This window comes from Lissotriton helveticus, chromosome 8, assembly GCF_964261635.1.
Source record: "Lissotriton helveticus chromosome 8, aLisHel1.1, whole genome shotgun sequence".
Taxonomy (NCBI): Eukaryota; Metazoa; Chordata; class Amphibia; order Caudata; family Salamandridae; genus Lissotriton; species Lissotriton helveticus.
In genome coordinates, this window is record NC_136069.1 from 47,413,678 (window position 1) to 47,440,008 (window position 26,331).

The 26,331-nt window shown below is 44.4% G+C and overlaps 1 protein-coding gene across 1 annotated transcript in view; it reads left to right on the forward strand.

Annotated features, from left to right (window-relative positions):
- Positions 1-2,564: 2,564 nt before the first annotated feature.
- The window catches only part of LOC144772332 (uncharacterized), a 76,901-nt gene continuing 53,134 nt past the window's right edge, over positions 2,565-26,331 (forward strand). Inside the window, exons 1-2 of the mRNA XM_078656573.1 lie at positions 2,565-2,745; positions 19,125-19,184. Coding sequence (XP_078512699.1) covers positions 19,148-19,184 — 37 coding nt within the window. The 5' untranslated portion in view covers positions 2,565-2,745; positions 19,125-19,147. The remainder of the gene's footprint in view (positions 2,746-19,124; positions 19,185-26,331) is intronic.

Genomic DNA, 26,331 nt, shown 5'->3' on the forward strand with positions numbered 1-26,331 from the left:
ACCGACTCTTAAATACCGATTCGGTATGAGTCGGTATTTAAGAGTCGGTAAATAGGAATTACCTACATCTGGCCCTAAATTTCTTATGGGCATTCGCCTTGCGAACCCTCCACGTCCCAAATATGTTTCTTTATGGGACGTTTCTCTTGTTTTACGTTTTTTGGAGGCTTGGCCGGTCAATTCTTTACTGTCTCGAAAACAACTGTCGGCCAAACTCACTATGTTGTTGTGTCTAGTTTCCTGCAAGCGGGTGTCAGATGTCCGGGCTTTAGATGTATCCGGGCGCAGTTTTACCCCTGAAGGCGTCACGTTTCATCTCTCTAGACGTACCAAGACCAATACTACGGTTATTTCTTATCCGTCTTTCCCTGCACATCCTAACCTTTGTGTTGTTCAATGCCTCAAGGATTACGAAGTAAGTACTTCTTCTTTTCGTTCTGATATGCAAGGTCAATTATTGATTGCGTTGCAGAAGCCCTTTCGCCCCGTTACCCCTGCTACTTTGGCTAGGTGGGTACGTTGGCTCATGGCGGAGGCTGGCATTGATGTGTCTGTGTTTGGGGCTCATTCTGCACGGGGTGCTATGGCTTCTAAAGCCTTCTCCTTGGGAGTCACTTTGTTTGATATTATGAAGGCCGCTGATTGGTCCTCTGATTCAGTTTTCAAAACCTTTTACTTTAAGCCTATTGATCATGTTGCTTCTGTAGTGGTGGATCAGCTTTAAACAAGCATAATCGGAGCCTCCTGTCCTGAAATAGAATTCAAAATTTGCAAACATTCGTGACAAGAATTTTCAATTCTATTAAGGACAAGGAGGCGAGGATTATCCCACCCGTTGTATGTACATTATTGCTACTGTAGACATGTTCATGGATTTATTCATGTTGAAATGTTACCATTGACTTGTTTTCTTCTACCCACCCTTCTTTTGTATGCTCATGTTTACACGGGATGTGTATTACGGCTCTGTGTCTCTTTTCAGGATCTGATCCCAAGTGACGACTCTACGGCGCGGCCTTGGTTTTCCTGCCTTCTCATTTGAGGATTGAGACCCCTTGGTTCTTCTGCCGTTGCATTGCTGGACTTTTCTTCGTTGCCCTGGATTGGGAATTGGTGTTCCTATGTTGACTTTCCATGTTGACTTTTTTCTGGTATCCTGGAATAACTTCTCACCAAAGAAAGAGGAAGTGGGACTATCTACATTGCCTTATATAGTGCATACTCTATGGTTGTTACCCAAGTGTTTATGGGTATTGTGGTTTTTTATTTGTTTTTATGGCTGCTGGGCATTTCTAATAAAGAAATGAGACTAAGCATATTTTTATTTATTATTTTATTTTGAAAGTTTTATAGAGCGCGAATAAGATCCTTACGGATATCAGAGCGCTTTACAAACAGAGTGGGAGAAAAAGGCAAATGAGTAATAATTAAACAAAACATTTGAGGAAAGAAGTGTAAATGGTTACAAGATAAAAGAAAGACAAGACACGGTAAGGTAGCATTAGTGCATAGGAGGTCAATATACATCCAATATACAATATACGAAGTCTCAGGAGGAAGAGTACTGAGATACGAGATTACAATGGTCAAAAGTTCAGGTAAATTTGGCTAAGAAGAGAGCTTTTACTTCTTTTTTGAAGGATATCGTGGATGAGATAAGTCTGATTTCTGGTGGGAGGGCATTCCATATCCTGGGCGCCATTCCTGAGAAGGAGCGTTTATACGTTTTTTCCCTTGTGAAATCTCCGAGGTTTCAAAAGAAGCATGTCTGCGCTTCTTGTCGCTCGTGAGCCACCAGAGATTGTCAGTTTCTGAGCGAGATAGCTGGGGGAATTGTGGTGCAAAGCTTTGTGGGTCATACAGGCGATTTTCAGATGTATTCTGGCTTCGTAGGGCAGCCAGTTCAAAGCTTTTAGATCAGGAGTGATGTGTGAGCTTTTTTTCGAGCCTGTGATAAGCCTGGCTGCAGCATTAATAGTGGCTTTTAGTGGTGCGATTGTCGATAAGGGGAGACCACAGAGGGCAACACTTCCATATTCCAGCATAATCCTCGCCTCCTTGTCCTTAATAGAATTGAAAATTCTTGTCACGAATGTTTGCAAATTTGTAACTGTCTCCTATCTAAAAATTGCCTCTGCTTCAATATAAATCAATTGGTAAAATACATTCCTCAGGATTTGTGTTTTATCTCCTAGTTTTAAAATGTTGACATGTATTTAACATATTATTTAATGTGTACGTTTTTGTGGCTGCAAGGGTGTGTGAGGAACAGTGTGTCCAAGATGTAGACACTGGGATCCATGGATAAAGGTCACTGATGTGCCACGGCGGCCTGTGTCATACTACTGCAGGTAGTGTTAAGAGAAACAACAGGTACAGCTCACCCAACCCAATCTAGTGTCTCTCTTCTGCGCATGTCAGCGAAACTGCGGCTCGTTCTGAGCAACCAGGAGCGACACCGTTCCGCGCATGCGCACTACCAGTGACACTAACCTACTCAGTCAGATTCTATTCCACGCCTGCGCAGTAACGGAGACACTCTTCCGCGCCTGCGCAGTAGATCCAGCCCCCACCTTTCTACACAAACCGAGGGTAGAGGTTGCTGTCCTCCCCTAGGTTGTGCATTCTTGTTGATGTGCTTGCACTGAGGGTGGAGAAGTTTAACTTCAGCCTCAGCCCGGTTAAGGAGCAATCGGTACATTTCTAACTTGCAAGGAAAAGTCTTGCCCCCGTCAGCTGGAAAAAGTGAGTAGTGCCCCGCACAAATGTTCCTGATGCAGTGTTGATTATAGCAGAGGGGACGCTAGAGAGGGGACCATTTAAAAGCTGCACTCAAATACCAAAAAAAACCTAGTAATTATCAAACAAATGCGAAATGCAAGTGGATTTATTATTCAAAAATGGGCCAATTTATCTGAAGGGTGGAGGGTGAATCAGCCTGGCCAGTTTCAAGCGTGTGAACATCAGCCCAGGTCGCTTTATTATCTTATATATTGCAAAAAATCACCTGACCCATTTCAGAGTCCTGTGCAATGTATATTTATTATCAAGATGGTAATCTTATATTGTTGTGTTAGCCTATGATTAGGCGGATCTTGCACAAGAGGCATTCATACAATGTTTTAGACGCGTTAAGGAGTGGGCGGAACGCGTGGAGTTTCATTAGAATTCTGCCAACGGGCGCAAAATATTCAGATTGCGCTACAGTTTAGCGCTGAAAATCAGCGCGAACGCCACCATGTGTCGCGCAAACGGCACCATGTGTTGCGCAAGAGCGTGCGGCCATTCATTCATTTTTTATTTATTTTAGGAGTTTTATATAGCGCTGACATGACCCGAGGGTATCGGAGCGCTTTACAACATTCAAACTAATTTTGTTGCTGTTCAAGTAGAAGAAAATCTACTCAAACGCCTGCAAATCTACTTGAATGGCAGCCCTCTCACGGTGACCGCTCGCGAGTGCCGGCATTAGAAAATGGAGCTGGGGACGCTAAATCTTGCTCATCAGGTCGCATGTTTGTCGAGCCACGTGGGAGAAAAATTCTGCCACACAGCGATTGGCAAAACTTGGCCAGAACTCCGTGTTAAAGAGTAATGCAGAGTGGCCAAAATTCCAAAGTTTCGTGAGCAGAATGGAACATTCCGCCCACCCTTAGTTTTTACAAGGGTAATTGATGACAGCAGCACAGCTGGTCTGTTCATGTAACCGAGGTAAATGATGCATGTCAGCAGCATAAAAACTGAACTCTTGAGTTTAACATCAGAGGCACTGGCCTTCTATGTCTTGAAAAAATCTGCATAGGAGAGTAGAGATAGGAAGAGAACCACTGCTGGGGAGAGGGGTTCTGTACTACTTACAGAAAGAAGTCTAAGGCACATAATAGTATTAACAAAGAAGTAGGGGGAACACTAATAATTAGATAGTAGGAAGAGGCAGGACATTATACAGAAGTATGAAAGGATAGGTACTTTAGGGGGTCGCAATAGAGAACAACACGCATTGATAAAAGGACCATCTGACAGAGAGAAGGAGTTGAATTAATGGACAGTGCATGTAATTGGCAACATAAGCAGGCGCATACAGCAGAAATAAGAGCGGGTAGAGTAGCACAGTACCTGCCACATAGCACACAATTTCTCCCAGATGCGTGATGGTGCACACAGTATAAACTCGGCAAACCATGTAGAAGATGAATTATGTACCATGTGTGGATGTAATCAAAAAGAAAATGAGTTACATATCCTCTTCTTCTGCCCAGTATATGCACAGGCCAGAAGGAGATGGATTAAACCAATATGTTTAACATTAGGTGTAAGATCATGTTTACAGGCTTTAAGGATTCTCTTGACTAACACTAGCCAACCTATTGTATTTAGTGTCAGCAGATTTTTGCATAGTATTTTTTTCCAAAGAAGAAAATTGGGTTATAAATTGTTAAAAGTTGATATGTAAACATTATTGCTTACTAATAACAGAGTGATAATTGATGAAATTTTATTCCTGCCGTCCCTAACTGTTTCTACTAGATTGAATAGTTATTATGAATGTTTTAAACCTTTGGTTTTTACTTTAGAATCGACATGAAAATTGAATGAATTTATACAGCATAGTTGTGTATTCCAAAAGAAATGTTTTATTGTATTTATGTAATCGTTCTTTTATGGTATTCATGCCGAAATAAAGATTTTTCAGATTCAGATTCAGATAAAAGGACCATCTGACAGAGAGAAGGAGTTGAATTAATGGACAGTGCATGTAATTGGCAACATAAGCAGGCGCATACAGCAGAAATAAGAGCGGGTAGAGTAGCACAGTACCTGCCACATAGCACACAATTTCTCCCAGATGCGTGATGGTGCACACAGTGCATGATAAGTAATTCTAGTTTATCCACAAATAGAGTGACAGAAATAGCAAAGGTTGGGTATGGCATAATAAAAGTACATCCTGCAGGCTGCTGCTGGCAAACAAGACATTCCCTTGTGGCCCCCAGACCTTCCTTTATGGAAACGTGGCAAACTGCAGCAGAGAAATAAAGCACGTTGCTCAATTCCATTTTTTCTTATGTTGCTGCTAACCAATCAACATTGTTTTGTGATTTGGGGCTTTTCTTATATAGTCAGTTGAGCTTGTTTTACGAGCTGAGCTTCACTGCTCATAGAACAAGCTAGACTATAGCCCTGCCAAGTACCACGCATCAGGAGTTGGACTAATGTATTCTAGTGCTGGTGTCCGCATCACTGCACTAAACTAGTTAGTCACAGTCGAGTCAGTAAAGCATTATCTGGTCTGTCTGCAGGCTTGGGAACTCGATGGTATGGTTACCCAGCAAAGTCAACGTTGTTTTCACTTTGCCCCCACTGTTTGCCCCGCCGGCCTCTCTGAGACGTGTGGATGATCCGGCGCGGGCGGGGCAGCTATATCCTGAATCTATGAGGGGCGGGTCTTAGTTTGCTGGGCGCACACACTAATACAAATGCAAAAAGAACAATTGATGGACAGAATACAGAACAATGTCATGCATTCACCCCAGTACAGAGACCCGGGCCTAAATCCATAGTTTTTTTGCTCCCCATGCCATTCCAGTTTGAACCCAGCCATATGCAAATCAGTCTTTACCCTGAGCCCAATCGGAACAGTCCAGCCTAAACTCCCAGGCCAGGTCCTCCCTGGACTAGAAACAGGCCTCCTAGGACCGGTTTCGGGGTTTCACCCTTCATCAGCCAGGATAGCTTGACTCCAGAGGCATGTAGAGCACTGTACCCACGTCTGGGCATACCCGTTCCACTCGGGGTGACAAATGCAAAAAGTACAATTGATGGACAGAACGCAGAACAATGTCATACATTCACCCCATTACAGCGATCTGGGCCTAAATCCATTGTTTTTTTTGCTCCAAGCAACATTGTTTTGTGATTTTAGGCTTTTTTATATAGTCAGTTGAGCTTGTTTTACTAGCTGAGCCTCGCTGCTCATAGAACAAGCTAGTCTACAGCCATGCTCCATCTCAGATATCTCAGTTTTTAAGAAACATCTGAAAACTTGGCTTTTCAAAACTTAGCAGTGCTTTCTGTGGTTTCCCCTAACTGCTTATCTGTCTCAGCACCGAGACACTCTTTCTGAGTAGCCGTTTTGAGCTATAATTACATTTGTTTCATTCGTTCAATATGGACTTAATTACTTATTTCTGCTGGTGAGAAAGTGTCACACATTGGACAGTAAATTGTTATTCATAATTACACGAAAACCATGGAAATCTCACACATAAGCAGTCTAAAAACGTGGCAGCTATGTACATACCTCTTACAGCCTACCTGATTTCCAGTACGGATAAACGTTAAACTTCACCCCAACTTGTTTACCTTAGATTGTGACTTGATTTTGCTTGTAAGAAACGATCACTCATAGTCGTTGAAATGTCACTCATAATTGCACTGAAATTATGAAAATGTCACGCATATCAATTTGAAACCTTGGCAGAAATGAGGCTATATAAACAAAGCCCATAATGAAAGAAACAATGTAACAAGGGTCAGTGTAAATGATATATTCATACTGATCTAGAGGCATTATTTAATTTGGGAGAGGATATTCTTGTTCATATTGCAGGAATGCTTGTGTTTTTAGACTAGGGCCATATCTGTATTCTACATCCGTTGCAGTGAGAGAATTAGCCCATTGTATCCAACGTGGATGTAAGGCTTAGGCATTAGGAACGCTTGCCTTTGTAGCAGCCTCTAATGCTGGTACGGGAGTTACGACAATTGTTTGTTTTCCCTGATCCAGTGCTCTTTCTCTTACTACAGCTGTCTGTACAGCTGTGAGAATTTTTTCTGTAGGAGCAAAACGCATTTCAGGGTTTGTGTACAAGTGTGATTTGTTAGATATGGGTACAGTTTCTCCTTCATTGAAGGTTAGGTAAGTGTACCCAGATTGAACCGATATAACACGGATCACCAGGTTGGGGACATTTACGCGTCTGCAAGTGTCATGTCAGCTTGTAGAGAACAAAGGATATCTGTGTGTTCCTGTGTCCAGTGCCTAACTGAACAAGCATTGGCATAGCCAATAGGTCTCGCCTTTGGGACCTTACAAGTGCTTAGCCATGCAACAGTTAATGTTGTTGCACCAAGGATATTGTGCTGCATAACTAAACTCTTATAAGGTCCCAAAGGCGAGACCTATTGGCTATATCAATGCTTATTTTACAAAGTAACCATTGGGATAAGTATGGAATGTTTATGTCTTGGAGGTGCCAGGGCTAGGAGTAAGTGATGTAATCAGAAAAACTGCGATGGCTATAGGTGTTTTTTGTGCGGTCATGCCATAGATCGAAGTGAGCTGAGGGAAGGGGGACCAACGTTCCCAAGCTTTATTATTTTGATCAAAACAGTTACCATACTTTTTATTTTAAAAACGACCAACTGTTCCTGAATGGTTATGTTGCTGCAAGTTGAAAGGGGAGAAGAAGAGACCCCTCCATGTAAAATAGTAGAGCAAGCTAAAGATTAAACAAGCCTTCTCTCCAGGATGCATGCTACCTGAAACAAATGTAAATGTGTGCAATCTATTAATCTGCAAATCTTAAGACTGCTTGGGAGCCAATATAGACTTTAATTGATAGATTCCGAAACGTGTCCTTTTAACCAATGGAAACCAATAGGTAGGGTTTGCATTAGGTACAATCCGTGTATTACTAAAACATAAGTTTTGAAAGCACTGTAAACATTTAAACAACATTTTTTTGCACATTTAGTGAAATCCTATTTACTCTGAGAGCAACTGATCGTACTGTATGTAGTAATTTTTGTAAACTGTAATGACTTACTTTTTTCACAGTGCTTTGAGTCACTTGCTTGGACCTCAATGCACTCTAACTACATATCACTGTTTCCCCAGTGCACCGACCAGGATTCAAATGGGTGACCCTCCAGTTACTCTCACAGACATCTGAAGTGATTGCATTGATCAACTGAGCAGCCCTATCAAAAAATACATTCACTCTGGTCTTTTCAGGCTCGTGCCTCAGGACTGTTTTTTTCAGCCATTTGACCACTTTGTTGTCCTCACTGGGCTGGCCCTGGAATGGGAGGCCGCGACGCCTGTACTCTAATCTCCCTGACATTTGGTGGCATTTCTTAACGAGTTCCGACAGCCTGGCTGCCCCCATGCGCACATGCTCCTGTTATCTACAGAAAGGGCACCCCTGTGACCGCATCCCCTAGAAGGGGAGTCAGCTCATGGCGCAGGTCCCCCCGAAACTAAAGGGCAACCCTGTGAAGGGAAGCCAGCTTGTGGTGCATTATCTCCAGAAAGGGCACTTATGTGACAGCATTCCCTCGAGGCGAAGTCAGCTCGTGGCACAAGCCCCTGAAAGGGCACCCCTGTGACAACAGAATTCCCTTGAAGGGAAGTCAGCTCGTGGCGCAGGCCCCCAAAGGGCACCCCTGTGACCGCATTCTCTCGAAGGGGAGTCAGCTCGGGGCGCTGGCCCCCGAAGGGGCACCCCTGTGACAGCATTCACCAGGAGGGAAGTCAGCTCGTGGCGCAGGGCCCCGAAAGGGCACCCCTGTGACAGCATTCACTGGAAGGAAAATCAACTTGTTTGCGCAGTTCCGCCCGAAAGGGTACCCCTGTAACAGCATTCCCTCAAGGTGAAGTCAGCTCGGGCGCCAGACCCCGAAAGAGCGCCTCTGTGACAAAATTCACTAGAAAGGAAGTCCCCTTGTGGTGCTTGCCCCCCAAGTTCAAGGACACAATACATTTTCCAACCTTTTGCGGAGATTAAGCCCATTAGGGCCTGGCTGCAAGGATGTAAATAGAACATCAAAGACAGGGGCATTAGCGGCGGAGAACAGGAGCCAAGTTATAGATTTATGGCCCTTCAGATCTGGACGATTTCACGGAGTGGAACACAATAAAAAACAAGCATTTAGAAACAAGCATTGGCCGCGCGGCCGCAAAAGTGAAAGTGATCGCGCGCTGCGAGCGATGCACTTAATGAACATGACGAGGAAAGCCAGATGGCGCCTCTGCTCGTAAGCACGCGCGCAAAACCGCAAGCTTGAGGCCAGCAAAAGCATGTGGTAGCATTTTCTGAAGCCCACTTACTAAAAGTCTCGCCAGATCAGCGCATGGGCTGGCTTAGGCGAGACCTAAAAATCAGGTTTGATGAAGTCGTAGAAAGGTTTTACTTTTTCTGCTTAATCCAAAATGTATGTTCTGCCAAAATTTAAAAAATCCCAATCTGGATTGTAAATTCTTCAAAGATTTAGGAGTTTGGAGCAGCGCACACTTTTCTAAAAAGTTCGCTTCCAGGCTTTACCCTTCACTTGAAAGCTTGTATCCCAAAAATAGGACATTGAGGTGGTCTATTTTTGATTTTTTAAATTTGAATTTGTAGCCCTCAGAGGCAAACCCAAAAATTATGTTGCTCACCCTGGTCAAGTGATCCTGTAAATCATCATCCGTCAGATAAATATCATCTACATAGGACAATGCATCTTCATCCAAATTCTGAAGTAACTCTGTTACCCTAGTGGAAAACAACCCAGGGCTATTCTTATACCCTTGGGGCAGTCGACAAAATTGACTCTGAGAACCGAACCCAGAGAATGCGGTCAAATATCTGCTTTCAGGAGCTATATTTTGGCAGAAAAATGAATTTGAGATATCTAGTGTTGTTTTGTATTTTTTCCGCACAATGTTATTCATTAATGCGGCACTGTTTGCAAATGTTTTTGTGCATGTGTTCAGATGTCTGTAGTCTAAAACTAGACAGTATGAATTATCGGGTTTCATTACGGGAAACAAAGGATTATTTATTGAGGAGGTGCAAGTTTCTATTGCACCCCGGAATTCAAGTTGATCTAAGTTCTCCCTGACCTGTTTGTTTTGCTTCTTGTTTTATTGTGGAGTTGGAGTAGTTTTTACTGGGATTCTATGGTGAGATGACTCAGCATCCCACCCAACGTGGTTGCGATATAATGCTAGAGCAAGGGCTACCACCCACTCCTGCACGTATGTGTTTTAAGTATATTGGAACAAGGTCGGAAAAAGCTGGTAAAATAACAGTTTCTCCTTTTGGGCACTCCAAAACAATTGCTGGCGGCCAATCTTTCAGTTAAAAGGATTTCATAGTTGTAAGTCAGGTTCTCCCAAAATAGATCTTTAATGTTTCTTGGTTTGTCCCCCTCTATTTGGAGTGCTATCTCATGTAACCTATGTGGGACACTTACCCTTGTATCAGGTGTTTCCACTGTGAAATGCTCATTCAACTCTGCTGTCATCAGAAATTCCATCTGGTTCTGGTAAGCTATTGTTATTCTGATGGGCTGTCTAGCATCGTCCAAGCCCATTTCCTGTTCAGAAGTTGAGTCCTCAGAATTCTGGGCATATCTTACTTTGAGATCTGCTACTTTCTTCTTTTTAAATTGAGGTTTTGATTTTTGTTTGCCTTCTTTTTTGGAGCTGTAGTCTGAAGCGTGTTGAGTGTCTCTGGACTTTGTACGCTCTTTTTGTCTGTGTTCTGACCGTCCTTCCCTCTCCGAGTTTTTTGGTGAACCCTGAAAGGAACGAAAGGAACATGTATCAGTATCCTGATACTTGTCAGGTTTTTTACTGTTAACACGATTCGTAAGGTTGTACCTCCTTTTGGAGGACTCCTGTTGAGGAGGCCCACCTCTGAATGGTGATCTATTCTCTCTATTCTTCTGTTTTTTATTATTATTATTATTATTACATTTCTTCTTGGAAGAATCAGGTGCTTGCTTCGTGTTATCCTTTTCAGGACCACCCATGAGTTGAGGTTTTGTTGCTCCAGCTCCCAAACTATCTCTACCTGATTCAGCATAGGTGTCTTCGATAATCTTAGATAATTCACGTCCTGTTGTAAAGGAGTGAAATCCCTCGGTGTTGGTGTATTGCCCCTGCTGCTGCCTCCCCTTTTATATTTGCTAATATAATGGCTGATACCTAGGCAACATTTCCTAACAATTTCATCCCTAAGTTCAGAGCAGGTTCTGCTCCATACTCATTCTGAATTTGTCTTAATACATCTGGTATAACTGCTAATGACAGGATCCCAGGAGTTCTGGTACATAATGCAGCGAAAGCTGTACCCCAAATGGCACAATCTATCTTGGGAGGTATCCCCATTGGCAAGCAGATTGTTAACATTCTGTGTTTTTCTGGAGGGCTGGTGTGTGGAAATACCGCCTCTAGTTGTGTTATTTTTTTAGCTAACCAGAATGGCATTTGCTCACGTTTAGTGGGCATCTTACCCATAACTGCGTGTAAAGTTTGTGGTGTAATTTTAGTTGTAGATCCCTGAATTTGTCCTGTTTGTGTAGCTCTTGTTGGCTGAAGTGTGAGTGTTCTCATCACGAACGGTGTCAGGTTTCTGTAAAGTTTTATTATTTCTTTATGAAGTGGACGCAAGTCTAGTGGCATTGAGTCAATGTCTGGATGTGGTGTGTAAGCCGCAAGGACTGGCTAAATGGCTCCATCTCTTCCAAGCTGAACAAGTCTTACTTTCACTTTTGTGTGGGGAAGGGCGCCTTTAAACTAGTTTATGTGTTCCTGGTAGGTGAGCGGAACTTCAATGTCCCCTTATGGACAGTATTCCTCTGGTGTTTCATCTTCAGTGTAAGAATGAAATGTATGTGATTGCGTATCTGCTTGTGGGAATTTAACCCATGAATAGAACACCTCTGTTCTATATGATTCGTGAGCCTCAATCACAAATGTTACTGTACCACCCCTAGCTGTGACTCCGTAGTCTGCTAGTTTTAAACAAAGGGCAGTTCTAACATTTTCTAAAATGTTAATTTCATCTTCCTGTTCTTCCTCCCTAACTGTAGTGTGCTGTGCTCGCACAGTGGCGTCTTCGTCAGCCGTTTATTGAAGAGTTTCAAGGAAATGTAGATAAAGTTTTATGCCCAATAGGAACTGTTTATCCTTCAAGCATGATAAACCTACAGCCAATACATAGGATTTGCCTACTCAGCTGTGGTGGATGATTCCCTTCCCACTCCACTCCAGACGTCTCTGAAGAAATATGAGTAGGGGTCTCTGAGAATAGCCCGACTGAACTACTCAGATTTCACTTTTAAATAAGTACTGAACCAATTTTAGCAGTGCCATGTCGTGTAGTTCCTATAAACCTATCTAGGATCTGCGCGTTTAGACAACATACACTTTAGGATTGGTGTCCGGACTGATTCTAGACACCCCCCTCCCTCCCCCAGTATGTTACCCTGTATACCAGCTAGCTCACAGTGCCACTAGAAACTCCTCTTACCAAGGAGAGAATAGTTCTCGGCAACTATCGAACATGACAACTCTGTCCCATCAGTGGAAACAGTGTAGTACTTTTTCGCTCAGTCACTCGTGCTCATTTTGTCTCAGCTCGATACACAGAATAAACGGTGGGGACGTTTTTCAATAAGCATTTATTGAACCAGTATCATTCTAGTGTAAAATAGGTGTGCCGAAACAACCATAAGACAGAAACAGATATACATGATTGTAAGCACCAACAGAGTAAAAGGATGGTAGATTTCTTCTAAAACCATGAATACAGGCAAGTATAAAAATGCACGACAATAAAATGCGTACTTCCTGTATGCGACCCTAACTAGATGTACCTAATTGTACCTAGCATGAATATAGGTGTAAAAGCCAAGAATCCCTCTAGGATAAAGTCAACCCCATTACCTGAAGTGAGAGACTGTGGTACCCCGCTTTGGTCTTGAAATCGTCTTGTGTCAGTGTGTGGGCATGGAAGTCCTTTTCTCCTCTGTCTACCTCAGCAAGATATATACCCAAAGTGGTATCTTCAGGGGTTCTACCTTGCTGTATCATGTCAGACTTAGGATGACAGAAGGAATAACAATTATAAATAGTTATCATGCAGGAGATAGTCGTCATGCTTAGGTTCTAACAATCCTCATGCATAATGGATGAGGCTAGTTTTCAGGGAACACCCTACGTCCTGTAAGCAGTATCATTCCTAGTTAAAAGGTCAGTCCAAAGAACCGTTATGTAGTGTAATGGTAGGGGAGAATATAGGTGAAAGGTTATGTGACTTCCTGAGCCTATATTGGGGTATCTATATGAAACATACAAGGGTTAGTAAGTGTGGGGAGGAGGGCCAGCAGGTATCTAATAAGGCCAAACTGTTCTGTAAACATTTTCTTTTTCTTTAATCTACTGGCAACTGCATATAAATTGTAACGCAGACACCTTAAATGAAACATTTGCAGGTTAAACAAATATATGAAAATACATGGTTTTGGTCGGAAAGGGCAGTTTTATCACTACGAACACAGTGTAAATGGAAGGTCACTGACTTGAATCCTGGTTGGTGCACTGCGTAAAAGCAATGGTGTATTGTTAAAGCTATTTGGGTCCCATTCTTTGATAATAAGCACTGTGAATATATGAGTAATTTGTTTAAAAATGTATTACACACAGTATAACAGACTACAAAACTCATAAAATGTATAGAATACACACAGTATGAGATGTGGCTGCAAAATGTACAAAAGACTTCTAAGAAAACCTCTTTACTAATCTTTGGAAAAGGTGCGTGTTTCTTTTCTGTCCCCACAACCCCCCTACCTCACCCTGTCTCCTTCTGAGAATCAGCCCGTTTGCGAACGGGAAAAGGGCATGATACATATGCCCATACGCTTATATGTATATATATGAGTGGTGTCAATGTATTGGTACATCTTAACTCTTATCCTCGGAATTCTTTATTTAAGGGTTCACCACATTAAAATGACAAAAATTGATGCCAGATGCACTGCATGAGGGGAGCAAAGGGGTCTGTTGAATGTTTTTCCATATTTTTTACTATTATTTTGTCTGACAAACAGGTAGATTTAACCAGTTAATTAACATACAGACTATTCTGATACAGTTGCAAAAGATGTTGATGTGAGTTAAATGATCGACCGTCTCAAATGCTGCGGATAAATCTAGTAGTTATGGCAGGCCGGGCCTGTCCTCTGAAAATGTATCTAGTGAAAGATTTAAACGAATTTGCAGGAACCATTGTGCTGGGTACTGTTTTATTACCTGGGTTCTGTGGGACACAGGGTTACCCCATCAGTATTTGGGTGAATGCCCAGCAGATGTCCTTAACTGTGATTGGCTGGCCATGCCTTCATTTGCATATGCCTTTGTGGGTCCCATGGAGGCAGGGAGATGGCATTCTCATTGGTTGTGTTGACCAGCAGGGTCATAAGACCCTGATATCAAGGGAACCTGACAGCAACTGCAGGGCCAGAGTCAGTCCAACTGCACTGCTCGTCCCTATGAAGATATTGAGAGTTAGACAGAGCAGCAGTTTTTAAGCGGGGCGCGAGCTGTGTATGACATACCTATAATGCTGAGGGCCTGGACGCCATGAGAGATCTGGAACCCAGCCCTGCAGTGCCCTCCTCGACCCCACAGATGTGCATGGGTGAGGTGGACTGAATACTTTGTGGTAGATCCCGTGCTGTGCCTTTCATCCATTTTATTGTCTATATCACAGGCTGCCCTTCCATGGAAACTAACCGCGTTCACCACCTAGAGTTCTCCATGTTCACATCGGCCGATTATTAATCAATAAAAGAGTTAGCAAGCGAGCACTGGACAAGTCAACTCGTTCAGCTGCATGCTAAGCCTCAGTCGCGCTACAGGGAAATACAAACTTGCAAATTAGTTTTTTAAATTTTAAATAAATGAGTCCGGTTTAAAGAGGTTTTTAGGTCTCCTGGCGTTTAACAGCGCGTCAGCGCTGTGTCCGCCAGGAGATCTTTTGTCGCTGACTCTGCTTCCCAGGAGACAGCACCTGGCGCGCGCATTTTCTCTCCGAGGAGGCGTTTAGAGCTGGCCACGCGCACGCGAACGAGCGCTGTGGCCAGCTGCTGTCTCCTGGGAAGCTCCTACACGCATGCGCATTCACACAGACACAGACACACACACGAGCACCCATGCACGCACGCACGCACATACATACATACATACATACATACAGAGACACACACTCTCCCATGCATACACACACACACGAGTGCGCCGAGGCCCCCCCGCCATCACACACATACATACACACACGAGCATACACACACACACACACACACGTGCACCGATACCCCCTCCTACCTCCTACAACTAAGTTGTCCGGTCCTGTTCTCTTCCGTGCAGTCCTTGGATTCCGCCGGTTTCTCCTCTCGTTGCCCGCTGCCCGTCTCTGCCGGTCTATCCCACTTCTGGCCGTTTAGCGCGCATGCGTGTGATTGCACGCATGCGCTTTCCAGATCCAGCGGCGAACACTACTCCTGCTTGAGCAGCGTTAACCCCATCGCTGCCAGCCAAGGCTGAAAACAGAGCAGAAGCAGCCAGGCAGCGGCTGCACAGCTCACTAAAGGCAGAGGGCACAGGCAGCTCAGAACGATGAAGCATCAATTGTATTTATTAATAGCAGCCACAGCAGGTCAGCTGCACTCCTATATACCGGCGCGCGCCGCGGGTTCAGGGAGGTACACTGGCAGGGAGAGCTATATCAATATAATACTATACTGCTGACTTTCAAAGGGGCTGCTTCCATTAGGACCGGAGTATCACGGGGTCAACTGGTGGCAATGGAATATTTATATACCTTATATAGCTGCCACCGAGCACTCAGGATGGTTTGCAGTGACTGCTAGGAGTCAGTGAGCTTACAGAGAGCCCCCTTTTCGGTCACAGGCTGCTCTGAAGACAGGCAGTAGCAGTAAAACACACTACTGTGTGTGTCACTACACTGTCCGAACACCGTTATCTTACTGGGACATGTGGTATGGTAACAGTTATGTATTACACTGGTGGCCAAAGGAGCTAATGTGCCTACTTCAAGGATCTGTGTTTGCTCTCCTATACTCACATGTTCACTTGTTTGATTTCACATGAGTTTACATGGCTTTTCATCCTTCTAAGGTCGATAAAATGAGTACCATTGAACAAAGGATCTTTGACCATTCAATAGCACAACTAAACTTTTCAGTGAGCTTACAGAGAGCCCCCTTTTCAGTCACAGGCTGCTCTGAAGACAGGCAGTAGCAGTAAAACACACCACTGTGTGTGTCACTACACTGTCCGAACACCGTTATCTTACTGGGACATGTGGTATGGTAACAGTTATGTATTACACTGGTGGCCAAAGGAGCAAATGTGCCTACTCCAAGGATCTGTGTTTGCTCTCCTATACTTACATGTTCACTTGTTTGATTCCACATGAGTTTACATGGCTTTTCATCCTTCTAAGGTCGATAAAATGAGTACCATTGAACAGAGGATCTTTGACCATTCAATAGCACAACTAAACTTTCAGTGAGCTTACAGAGAGCCCCCTTTTCGGATCACATGCTGCTCTGAAGACAGGCAGTAGCAGTAAAACACACCACTGTGTGTGTCACTACACTGTCCGAACACCGTTATCTTACTGGGACATGTGGTATGGTAACAGTTATGTATTACACTGGTGGCCAAAGGAGCTAATGTGCCTACTCCAAGGATCTGTGTTTGCTCTCCTATACTCACATGTTCACTTGTTTGATTCCACATGAGTTTACATGGCTTTTCATCCTTCTAAGGTCGATAAAATGAGTACCATTGAACAGAGGATCTTTGACCATTCAATAGCACAACTAAACTTTTCAGTGAGCTTACAGAGAGCCCCCTTTTCGGTCACAGGCTGCTCTGAAGACAGGCAGTAGCAGTAAAACACACTACTGTGTGTGTCACTACACTGTCCGAACACCGTTATCTTACTGGGACATGTGGTATGGTAACAGTTATGTATTACACTGGTGGCCAAAGGAGCTAATGTGCCTACTCCAAGGATCTGTGTTTGCTCTCCTATACTCACATGTTCACTTGTTTGATTCCACATGAGTTTACATGGCTTTTCATCCTTCTAAGGTCGATAAAATGAGTACCATTGAACAAAGGATCTTTGACCATTCAATAGCACAACTAAACTTTCAGTGAGCTTACAGAGAGCCCCCTTTTCGGTCACAGGCTGCTCTGAAGACAGGCAGTAGCAGTAAAACACACTACTGTGTGTATCACTACACTGTCCGAACACCGTTATCTTACTGGGACATGTGGTATGGTAAAAGTTATGTATTACACTGGTGGCCAAAGGAGCTAATGTGCCTACTCCAAGGATCTGTGTTTGCTCTCCTATACTCACATGTTCACTTGTTTGATTCCACATGAGTTTACATGGCTTTTCATCCTTCTAAGGTCGATAAAATGAGTACCATTGAACAGAGGATCTTTGACCATTCAATAGCACAACTAAACTTTCAGTGAGCTTACAGAGAGCCCCCTTTTCGGTCACAGGCTGCTCTGAAGACAGGCAGTAGCAGTAAAACACACTACTGTGTGTATCACTACACTGTCCGAACACCGTTATCTTACTGGGACATGTGGTATGGTAAAAGTTATGTATTACACTGGTGGCCAAAGGAGCTAATGTGCCTACTCCAAGGATCTGTGTTTGCTCTCCTATACTCACATGTTCACTTGTTTGATTCCACATGAGTTTACATGGCTTTTCATCCTTCTAAGGTCGATAAAATGAGTACCATTGAACAGAGGATCTTTGACCATTCAATAGCACAACTAAACTTTCAGTGAGCTTACAGAGAGCCCCCTTTTCGGTCACAGGCTGCTCTGAAGACAGGCAGTAGCAGTAAAACACACTACTGTGTGTGTCACTACACTGTCCGAACACCGTTATCTTACTGGGACATGTGGTATGGTAACAGTTATGTATTACACTGGTGGCCAAAGGAGCTAATGTGCCTACTCCAAGGATCTGTGTTTGCTCTCTTATACTCACATGTTCACTTGTTTGATTCCACATGAGTTTACATGGCTTTTCATCCTTCTAAGGTCGATAAAATGTTTACCATTGAACAGAGGATCTTTGACCATTCAATAGCACAACTAAACTTTTCAGTGAGCTTACAGAGAGCCCCCTTTTCGGTCACAGGCTGCTCTGAAGACAGGCAGTAGCAGTAAAACACACTACTGTGTGTGTCACTACACTGTCCGAACACCGTTATCTTACTGGGTCATGTGGTATAGTAACAGTTATGTATTACACTGGTGGCCAAAGGAGCTAATGTGCCTACTCCAAGGATCTGTGTTTGCTCTCCTATACTCACATGTTCACTTGTTTGATTCCACATGCGTTTACATGGCTTTTCATCCTTCTAAGGTCGATAAAATGAGTACCATTGAACAGAGGATCTTTGACCATTCAATAGCACAACTAAACTTTTCAGTGAGCTTACAGAGAGCGCAGAGTAGTGAATGCAGAGTAGTGAATGGAGAGTAGTGAGTAGTGAGTGCCGAGTAGTGAGTGCAGAGTAGTGAGTAGTGAGTGCAGAGTAGTGAGTAGTGAGTGCAGAGTAGTGAGTAGTGAGTAGTGAGTGCAAAGTAGTGAGTGCAGTAGTAGTAGTGAGTAGTGAGTGCAGAGTAGTGAGCAGTGAGTGCAGAGTAGTGAGTAGTGAGTGCAGAGTAGTGAGTGCAGAGTAGTGAGTGCAGAGTAGTGAGTAGTGAGTGCAGAGTAGTGAGCAGTGAGTGCAGAGTAGTGAGTGCAGAGTAGTGAGTAGTGAGTGCAGAGTAGTGAGTAGTGAGTGCAGAGTAGTGAGTGCAGAGTAGTGAGTAGTGAGTGCAGAGTAGTGAGCAGTGAGTGCAGAGTAGTGAGTAGTGAGTGCAGAGTAGTGAGTAGTGAGTGCAGAGTAGTGAGCAGTGAGTGCAGAGTAGTGAGTGCAGAGTAGTGAGTGCAGAGTAGTGAGTGCAGAGTAGTGAGTGCAGAGTAGTGAGCTGCCTCAAGTGAAGTACTCTGGTACCCAAGGATGACTAGCAAACAATATTATTCACAACGTTGCTTACTTTTCAGCAACATTTGACAGTTTGCAAATCATCTTTATACAACAATTCAGAGTTTGATAACAAGTTAATGTAACACATTGTAATATACAATGCCAATAGCTCAAACTTTAAAGCTGGGAGATCTATTGCATTGTAAATGCTTGTTAATCTATCCATTTTGCCATTATTTTGATAACAGGACCAGAGGAAGTTCCCTACTTCATGGAAGGAAGCGAAAGCCCCAACAGTACAGGCACAGGTAAAGTATACATTCCCAAGTGGTCGCATGGCAGAATTTGGGTTGGAAGCTATACCTGCCCCTGGTGTTGCATGTTTGGGGTCTGATATACGTGTTGTTGAAGTTGCCGGAGAGGTTCTATTGCTTTATCTTGTAGGGGAACAGCAGGAGAGAAAGCACACTTATCAGTTGCAGAAAAGGCTTTGAGTACACAGGAACCCTGGTTGTTGTATAGAAGGTGAACAGAGGGTAATGTGACCCTGTTTTAATTAAACGATTCTCTCTTGGTAAGCAGGAGCCAGGTATCCAGATCATGTAGAATAAAAGGTTGTTGGTTTATTGAAGAGGTTACATAGTAAAGCACCCTAACCAGGAGCAGCTTCCTCTCTCCTCAGTCCACTCTCTCTAAATGTCCACTCCTTCTGATGACTTGTTATCACTGAACAAGAACTGAACAGTTGCCTACAGAATCACAGAAGAGCATGCTATATAGTTGCAATGTTATTTCATCAGCATTTGTGTTGAGCTAACTTGTCATTGGTACAGCCCCGTAGCACTGTGTGTTGTCTACATGCTTCAGGTAGGCTAGTCAGCGTATGCGATTGTATGGCGTGATTTGCTTGATAGGAAGCTCCGTGTTGGACTAGTATGTAAGAGGGACTTTATAGAGGAAGCCAAATAAATCTCTTTTACATTTGAAGAGGGACAACTGATGTCTTCTTGGGTAGTTTCATGCGAAATGAAGTGTCGGGGGGCTTAACTGGGAGCTTGTGCCATACTTTAGTTCATTATATTCCAGTGTTACTTTGTGCTTAGAGATAATATGAGCTTTATTTTGATTTTGACATCACCAAAGACGCATTCACGACAGCCAACTAAATAGAGTGCATGTGCCGTCTTGGATGCAGACTTCTACCTGTCTAATGCTGAAGTTTTATGTGAGTTGTCTTTATGGTAAGGGATGTATCCCATTACTGCAGTAGTACAACAGTGCAAGGTAAAGCATCTAGCTATCATGGTACATTATATATATTTCATTCTGTTGTCTAACATGCTTATCACCTTGAATGCTACAGCAATTCACTCTTGGTGCTGAACTCCCTTAAATCCCATTGTTCATGACGAGCTCAGCTCGTCATGAGCACACGAGCAGTGTACTGCATGACGAGCTCAGCTCGTCATGAGCACACGAGCAGTGTACTGCATGACGAGCTCAGCTCGTCATGAGCACACGAGCAGTGTACTGCATGACGAGCTGAGCTCGTCATGAGCATGGAAGGGGTTATACATTCTACTAGAGGGCGTGTTACAGTGACTAATGAATATTAGTCCGTTGGCTTTTAAGGTAGTTGGTATTTTGTCTTTTATACTCTACAACACAGAGCAGTGGTTCTGGAGCTACAGAGTTCTTGGACCTAAGTGGAATGTCTAATATCTAAGGGGGTTTGAAGTGTTGGGGAGGAGTTACTGATGCATCTGAGGGGGTGATGTTTTTAGAAGTCACAGGTCTACAACTGGAATAGGTGACGGAGTTGTGAATCTGACCCCTGCTCGGCCACCTGGCGGGTTGGGTCTAATCACATCTTCATCCATACAGTGGTGTGAGCTCATAAACAATCTGTGCGAATAAGATAAATCCATAAATTCCTTTCATTGGCGGTGTACATTTGTTACTGCAGCTGATTGAGCTCATTTCCTTTGGTTCGCCTGTTGCCGGCATGCTGCCGGACCTGCTTTGTGCCCGCCAGGGACTCGGAGGGGAAAACTACACTCCCCAAGCTGCGTAGTGGCGCGACAGGTGCCGAACGTCATTGTACATGCCAGGAGGCGCTTAAGTTGTGGCCAGGGCTCCCGCAGCGCGGGAGTTCATTTCCTTTGGTTTGCCTGTTGCCTGCACGTCGCCGGATCTGTTTTGTTTTGTGCCCGCGAGGTACTCGGAGGGGAAAACTACACCCCCAAAGCTGCCAAGCATCGCGACCACCACCGAACGTCATTGTACATGCCAGGAGGTGCTTCAGTTGAAGCCCGGGCCAAGGGCGGGCACATCGGCGCCCGCAGGAGGCTGGGCTGGGCCACCCCGTTAACATCCTGTTCCTGGTCTAAGGTACTATTGTTTCCTTTATTCCTTTTATATCGTCGTAGTGTCCTCTAATAACTATGGTCAGATGGAAGGTACCTGTGGAGAAAGCAGGTGGAGGGAGTGTGGCAACTCCTGATGCGTTCCTGATTAGAGCAGCAAGCGTTCTCTCTCATGAAATAGAGCTGACAGAGAGACGCATGTCCATGGAAACACTTCTTGGCAACAGGTAATTTTCAGGAAGCACCGTCGAGAATGCCTCTCTTACCCATAGCGGTACAAAAGGGGGTGGTGATGGACGGAGCATCTGAATCAATCAAACACTCACACCCAGTCAAAAGATCTGGGTTTAATCCATCACCGTTCTTTAGCCCACTCTGCCACCCCAGTTCAGACATGGCTATATGCAAATCAGTCTGACCCTGTGCCTCATGGGAACAGTCCAGCCCAACTGCCAAGCCATGTCTTCCCTGGACCGGAAACAAGCTTCCGAGGACCGGTTTCTGGCATTCCAGCCGTCTTCAGCCGGGCTTGCTTGAATCCAGTGACAAAGTGAGCAAGGGACTCACGTCTGAGCATACCCTGCCACACTTATGGCGGCCAAAAGCGGTACAAAAGGGGGTGGTGATGGACGGAGCATCTGAACCAATCAAACACTCACACCCAGTCAAAAGATCATCGTCCATCACCACCCCCTTTTGGGTTGGCAGTTCGGGCTGGACTGTTCCCATGAGGCACAGGGTCAGACTGATTTGCATATAGCCATGTCTGAACTGGGGTGGCAGAGTGGGCTAAAGAACGGTGATGGATTTAACCCAGATCTTTTGACTGGGTGTGAGTGTTTGATTGGTTCAGATGCTCCGTCCATCACCACCCCCTTTTGTACCGCTCTCTTACCCATAGGACACACCTGTCACTACTCTATGATCTCCCGCCTGGTCAACAGGAGACTTCACCAATTACTCAATTGCCATCTACTTCGAACTCGAGGTATGTAGAATCCCCACCCCCTACCAGCCTAGCAAACAACCCTCCTCCAAAGCAACGTAGGGGTCGTGGGATCGTTAAACCCAAACAACCTAAACCCGCAAGAATGACCAAACCCAGAGCAGTCCACGCAATGACGGCTAGAGTGGACATTGCGACAGAGTAGATGCCACAAATTACAAGTATCTTGACCCGAGAGTAAGTACTGGATGACGGTTTTTGGGCAGAAATTACTAAACTAATGACCACTCTTCTTGACCCTCTTCTCCGTAAACTGACTAAAATTGAAGAGAGACTAGCTGGCCTTGAGTCCCGTCATCAATGTTGGTCCAAAATGCAGACTTTACCCATTCAGTTTTGGACAAGCTATAAACTAATATCTAATATCAGACTCCAGCTCGTGCAAAATGCAGCGGCTAGGCTACTAACGGGCATACCAAGGTTTGTCCCTGCCAGAGTTGGACTTCGGTAATTGCACTGGCTCCCAGTAACAAAACAAGCACAAAGCGTTGTGTACTGTTTTCAAGTCGCTGATGGGTAGTGGCCCTGAATTTCTGAGCAGATGCTTTTAATGGTATGTCCCGAGTAGAGCGCTGCACTCCTCGGAAGGAAAGCTTGTAGTTGTCCCCCCGAGTGAAAAAAGCCAACTGGGGCGGCAGCAGCTTTTCCTTTTGTGCCGTGATAGCCTAGAACTGCCTGCAGACGCATCTTAGGCATGCCACTGAGCTTCTTCCTTTTAGGAAGGGGCTGAAGACATGGCTATTCTTGGTATAAGACATTTTCCCATTGGTTTGAGTGAGACAGTGCTCAGCGCCAGGGACACCTTTGGGTATAAGTGCGCTTTAAAAGCTCCAATAACAAAACATAACATATCCGTGCGTGTGGGGACGTGACTGTTTTACGGCCTTTGAGCATCCCTTCAAGCACATCCGCAATGGATGGTTCGGCTTCTTTGGTTTATGAACAATCCCACACACAATCAATGGCCCAACCTTCTTCATTCAAGGATATAGGAGAGATGGTAGACCAGGAGCATCAGGCGCCCCGAGGGCCGGGTGAATCAAGAATGGCACTTCATCCACTAAGACCAGATCATCCCTCTGCAGTAATGGCGGATAATAACCCACAGCAATGGCTCCACCTTCCACTGGCAGTTCCCCTCTTGTGCTGGTTTTGGCCAACGTCCCCCTTCTGCGGGATAATCAGCATGAATCTACCATGCAGTTAATGGACAAATACCTGCACTGGCTATCAAATCAGCCCATGGATTGGGGAATGGGGAGCCACCAGTTAGCCAATAAAATCATTATGGCCAGGAGGGTGAAGTGAGTGGGAAATTCAACGAAAACCCTCACTGGGGACTGCGTAGTGATACATTTTAATAACCCTTATACTGGCCCTTTCCTTCTTAGAAACCTTGAAAGACCCTGCTCTAGGAACATGCAGATTATGCCTTTAGCACTGGAGCATTTCTATAAACAGGGCCTAACTACAGGAATTAAACTGAGGGGTAGGTTAATATTAGGACAGCCCATGTGACGACACATAGAGTACCCAAATATTGCACCAGGGTTCAGGCTCTATAACAGATTCGGCCCCCTTTCTGATCTGGAAGCAAGCGAATGACCAACAAAACCTACTTACTCGTCGCCCCCAACATTGGCCAACACTGCTCCTATTACGCAGGTTCCCCACTCCGCCCTTTCCCCCCAGGAAATAGGGGAAAGAAATATGATAAGCCTAGCTACATGGAATGTGGTGGGAATCGCTTCAAAGGCAGGAAATGAGGAGTAGCTTAATCATTGGCATACAATGGACATTATCTGTTTCCAAAAAACCTGGTCTAAGGACCCAGTTTTTTTCTCAGGGTTTCGCACTATTCACACACTTGGAATGCCCTCTGCGTCTGGTAGAGCTAAGGGTGGTCTACTAACCTTAGTTTCTAATACACTATTAGTAAAAGTAAAACAAGTGAGCCCCCAAAATAACTACTTCCAAATTCTCAGAATGGAGTTTACAAATTATAACCATCGGATATTAATTCATTTTTATAATAATGATTTTGGGGGCAATATGAAATGAGTGGTAGATGATTTAAATAATTAACTTCGACTAATTAACTCACAAACACAGAAGGGTCTTCCTAGCATAATCTGGGTGGGGGATTTTAATACCCATCTGTGTAAGTACAATGAGGTTAGTGTGTGTGGGATGGACAATCCGCACGGCAACCCCCTTTCACGCTTTACACATAGTGAATATGGTGACATGCTCAAGAGGCTACTATACCTAAGGCAACTGACCGTAATCAATAGTAGCAAGACAGGTCAGATAGAGCCAACATTTAGGAGGAACAACTCGGAGTCCACTATCGATTTTATTTTAGTTTCCTCTGCAAAACAAAATAGAGTGGACCATCTTAGCAACACATTTACTTGCCATAGAGATCACGCAGTATTACTTATTCACTTAAGTATCCCTCAAAAAGTGAAGAGATATCAACCAATAGTGAACAATGCGCTATCCAGATAAAATGGTTACCAAATGAAGTGGGCACAGGTAGAGAAAAAGAATCTGGGTTCTTGTATAATAGCCCAAGTAAGGTGGACTATTTTTCACTGCTTGGACGAGGACGCCTCTCCCTCCCTTTTCGTCTCCCAGTTTAGAACCCTTCTAACAAAATTAAAACCGGCACTCAGTCGACATAAACCAGCAAACGGCACACTACTTGGTCGTCGGTTTGATTCATCATGCTCGTCAGCAAAGAGAGCACTTGATAGTGCCTTAAAAATCCAGACTAGAGTTTCAGCACTAAGATCACTTCGTAAAGCAGTCTAGAAGTACACGTGTGTAGGAACTAAGGGAGAAGGCCTGGTATGATCTTGAACAAGCCCCAAGCTCATGTAATAGTAGGGAGTTTTAGAAGGTCATAAATGCTCCATACTTTAAAGATTTAAATAACCCGTCTCTAGACACACACGTAGAGGAAGATGCGTGGATAGGGCACTTCGAAAGCATCTTCGCACAACAAACTCCCCAAGAGCTCCCTCAACCTGATCTGCTGCCCCCCTCCAAGGAATCCTGACCTTCTCACTGCATGAAGTGAGAAAAGGACTGGAAGCCTGCGTTCAAGGGAAAGCCCTGGGACCGGATGGGGTCCCAATCGACCTCTTTCAGGCCAACTACGACCTGTGGATTCTTTTCATAACAAACTTTTTAATAGCATCGCAGTAGAAGGTCCCCCTCCAACCTGGAACCACAGTGTAATAGTTCCAATCTTTAAGAAGGGAGACAGGGGCTGTCCCAAGAGCTATAGGCACATCTCCCTCCTGGTCACAACTGCCAAACTTATGACCCCGCTGTTGTTAACCAGGTTGGAGGAGTGGGCACAAGAACTGAATATTTTGCAGGTGCAATACGGCTTCCAGAAAGGTAAGGGGACAGTGGACCAATGTTTAAACCTCTCGCTTTGCATGGACAAATATACGAAGACCAAAGGTGGGTAGGTATATATGGCCTTCATGGACCTGTCAGTGGCCTTCGATTGTGTGTCCGATTCCAAACTGTGGCTTATGATGGAGGGCATGGGGATTGATCCGCTGATTATGCGTTTTATTTGTCAGCTGTACGCCAATGCCACTGCCTCTGTGCAGTTTGGCAGAAACGGCCAATGCACACGCTCATTTAAGATCGAGAAAGGAGTCAAACAGGGATGTGTCCTCGCCCGTTTCTTTTTTCCATCTACACCAACGAGGTGGAGGCGGCCCTGTCTGGTCTCTCTTTAGACATACCAAAATTTGACAACATCTCTGAGACCTCAGAGTGAATGAATCCAAATCATTCATCATTATAGCTGGAGCTTCTAAAGACGCAAAAGCACTGCACTTCCATGGGAATCTTGTTTGATAACAAGCAATCCTGGAATAACCTGGTGGCAGCAAGAACCCTGGGCATGGAAAGAGGGCTCCAAGCAATATAAGAGGTTGCCAAAAAATTAGGAGCCAGCCCTTTGGACACAACCATACTTGCTTGACTCTATCAGACTGGCGCCCATCCTGCTGTGGCTCTCGATCTGGCGCAGGTTCACTGTTGTAATGACCTACT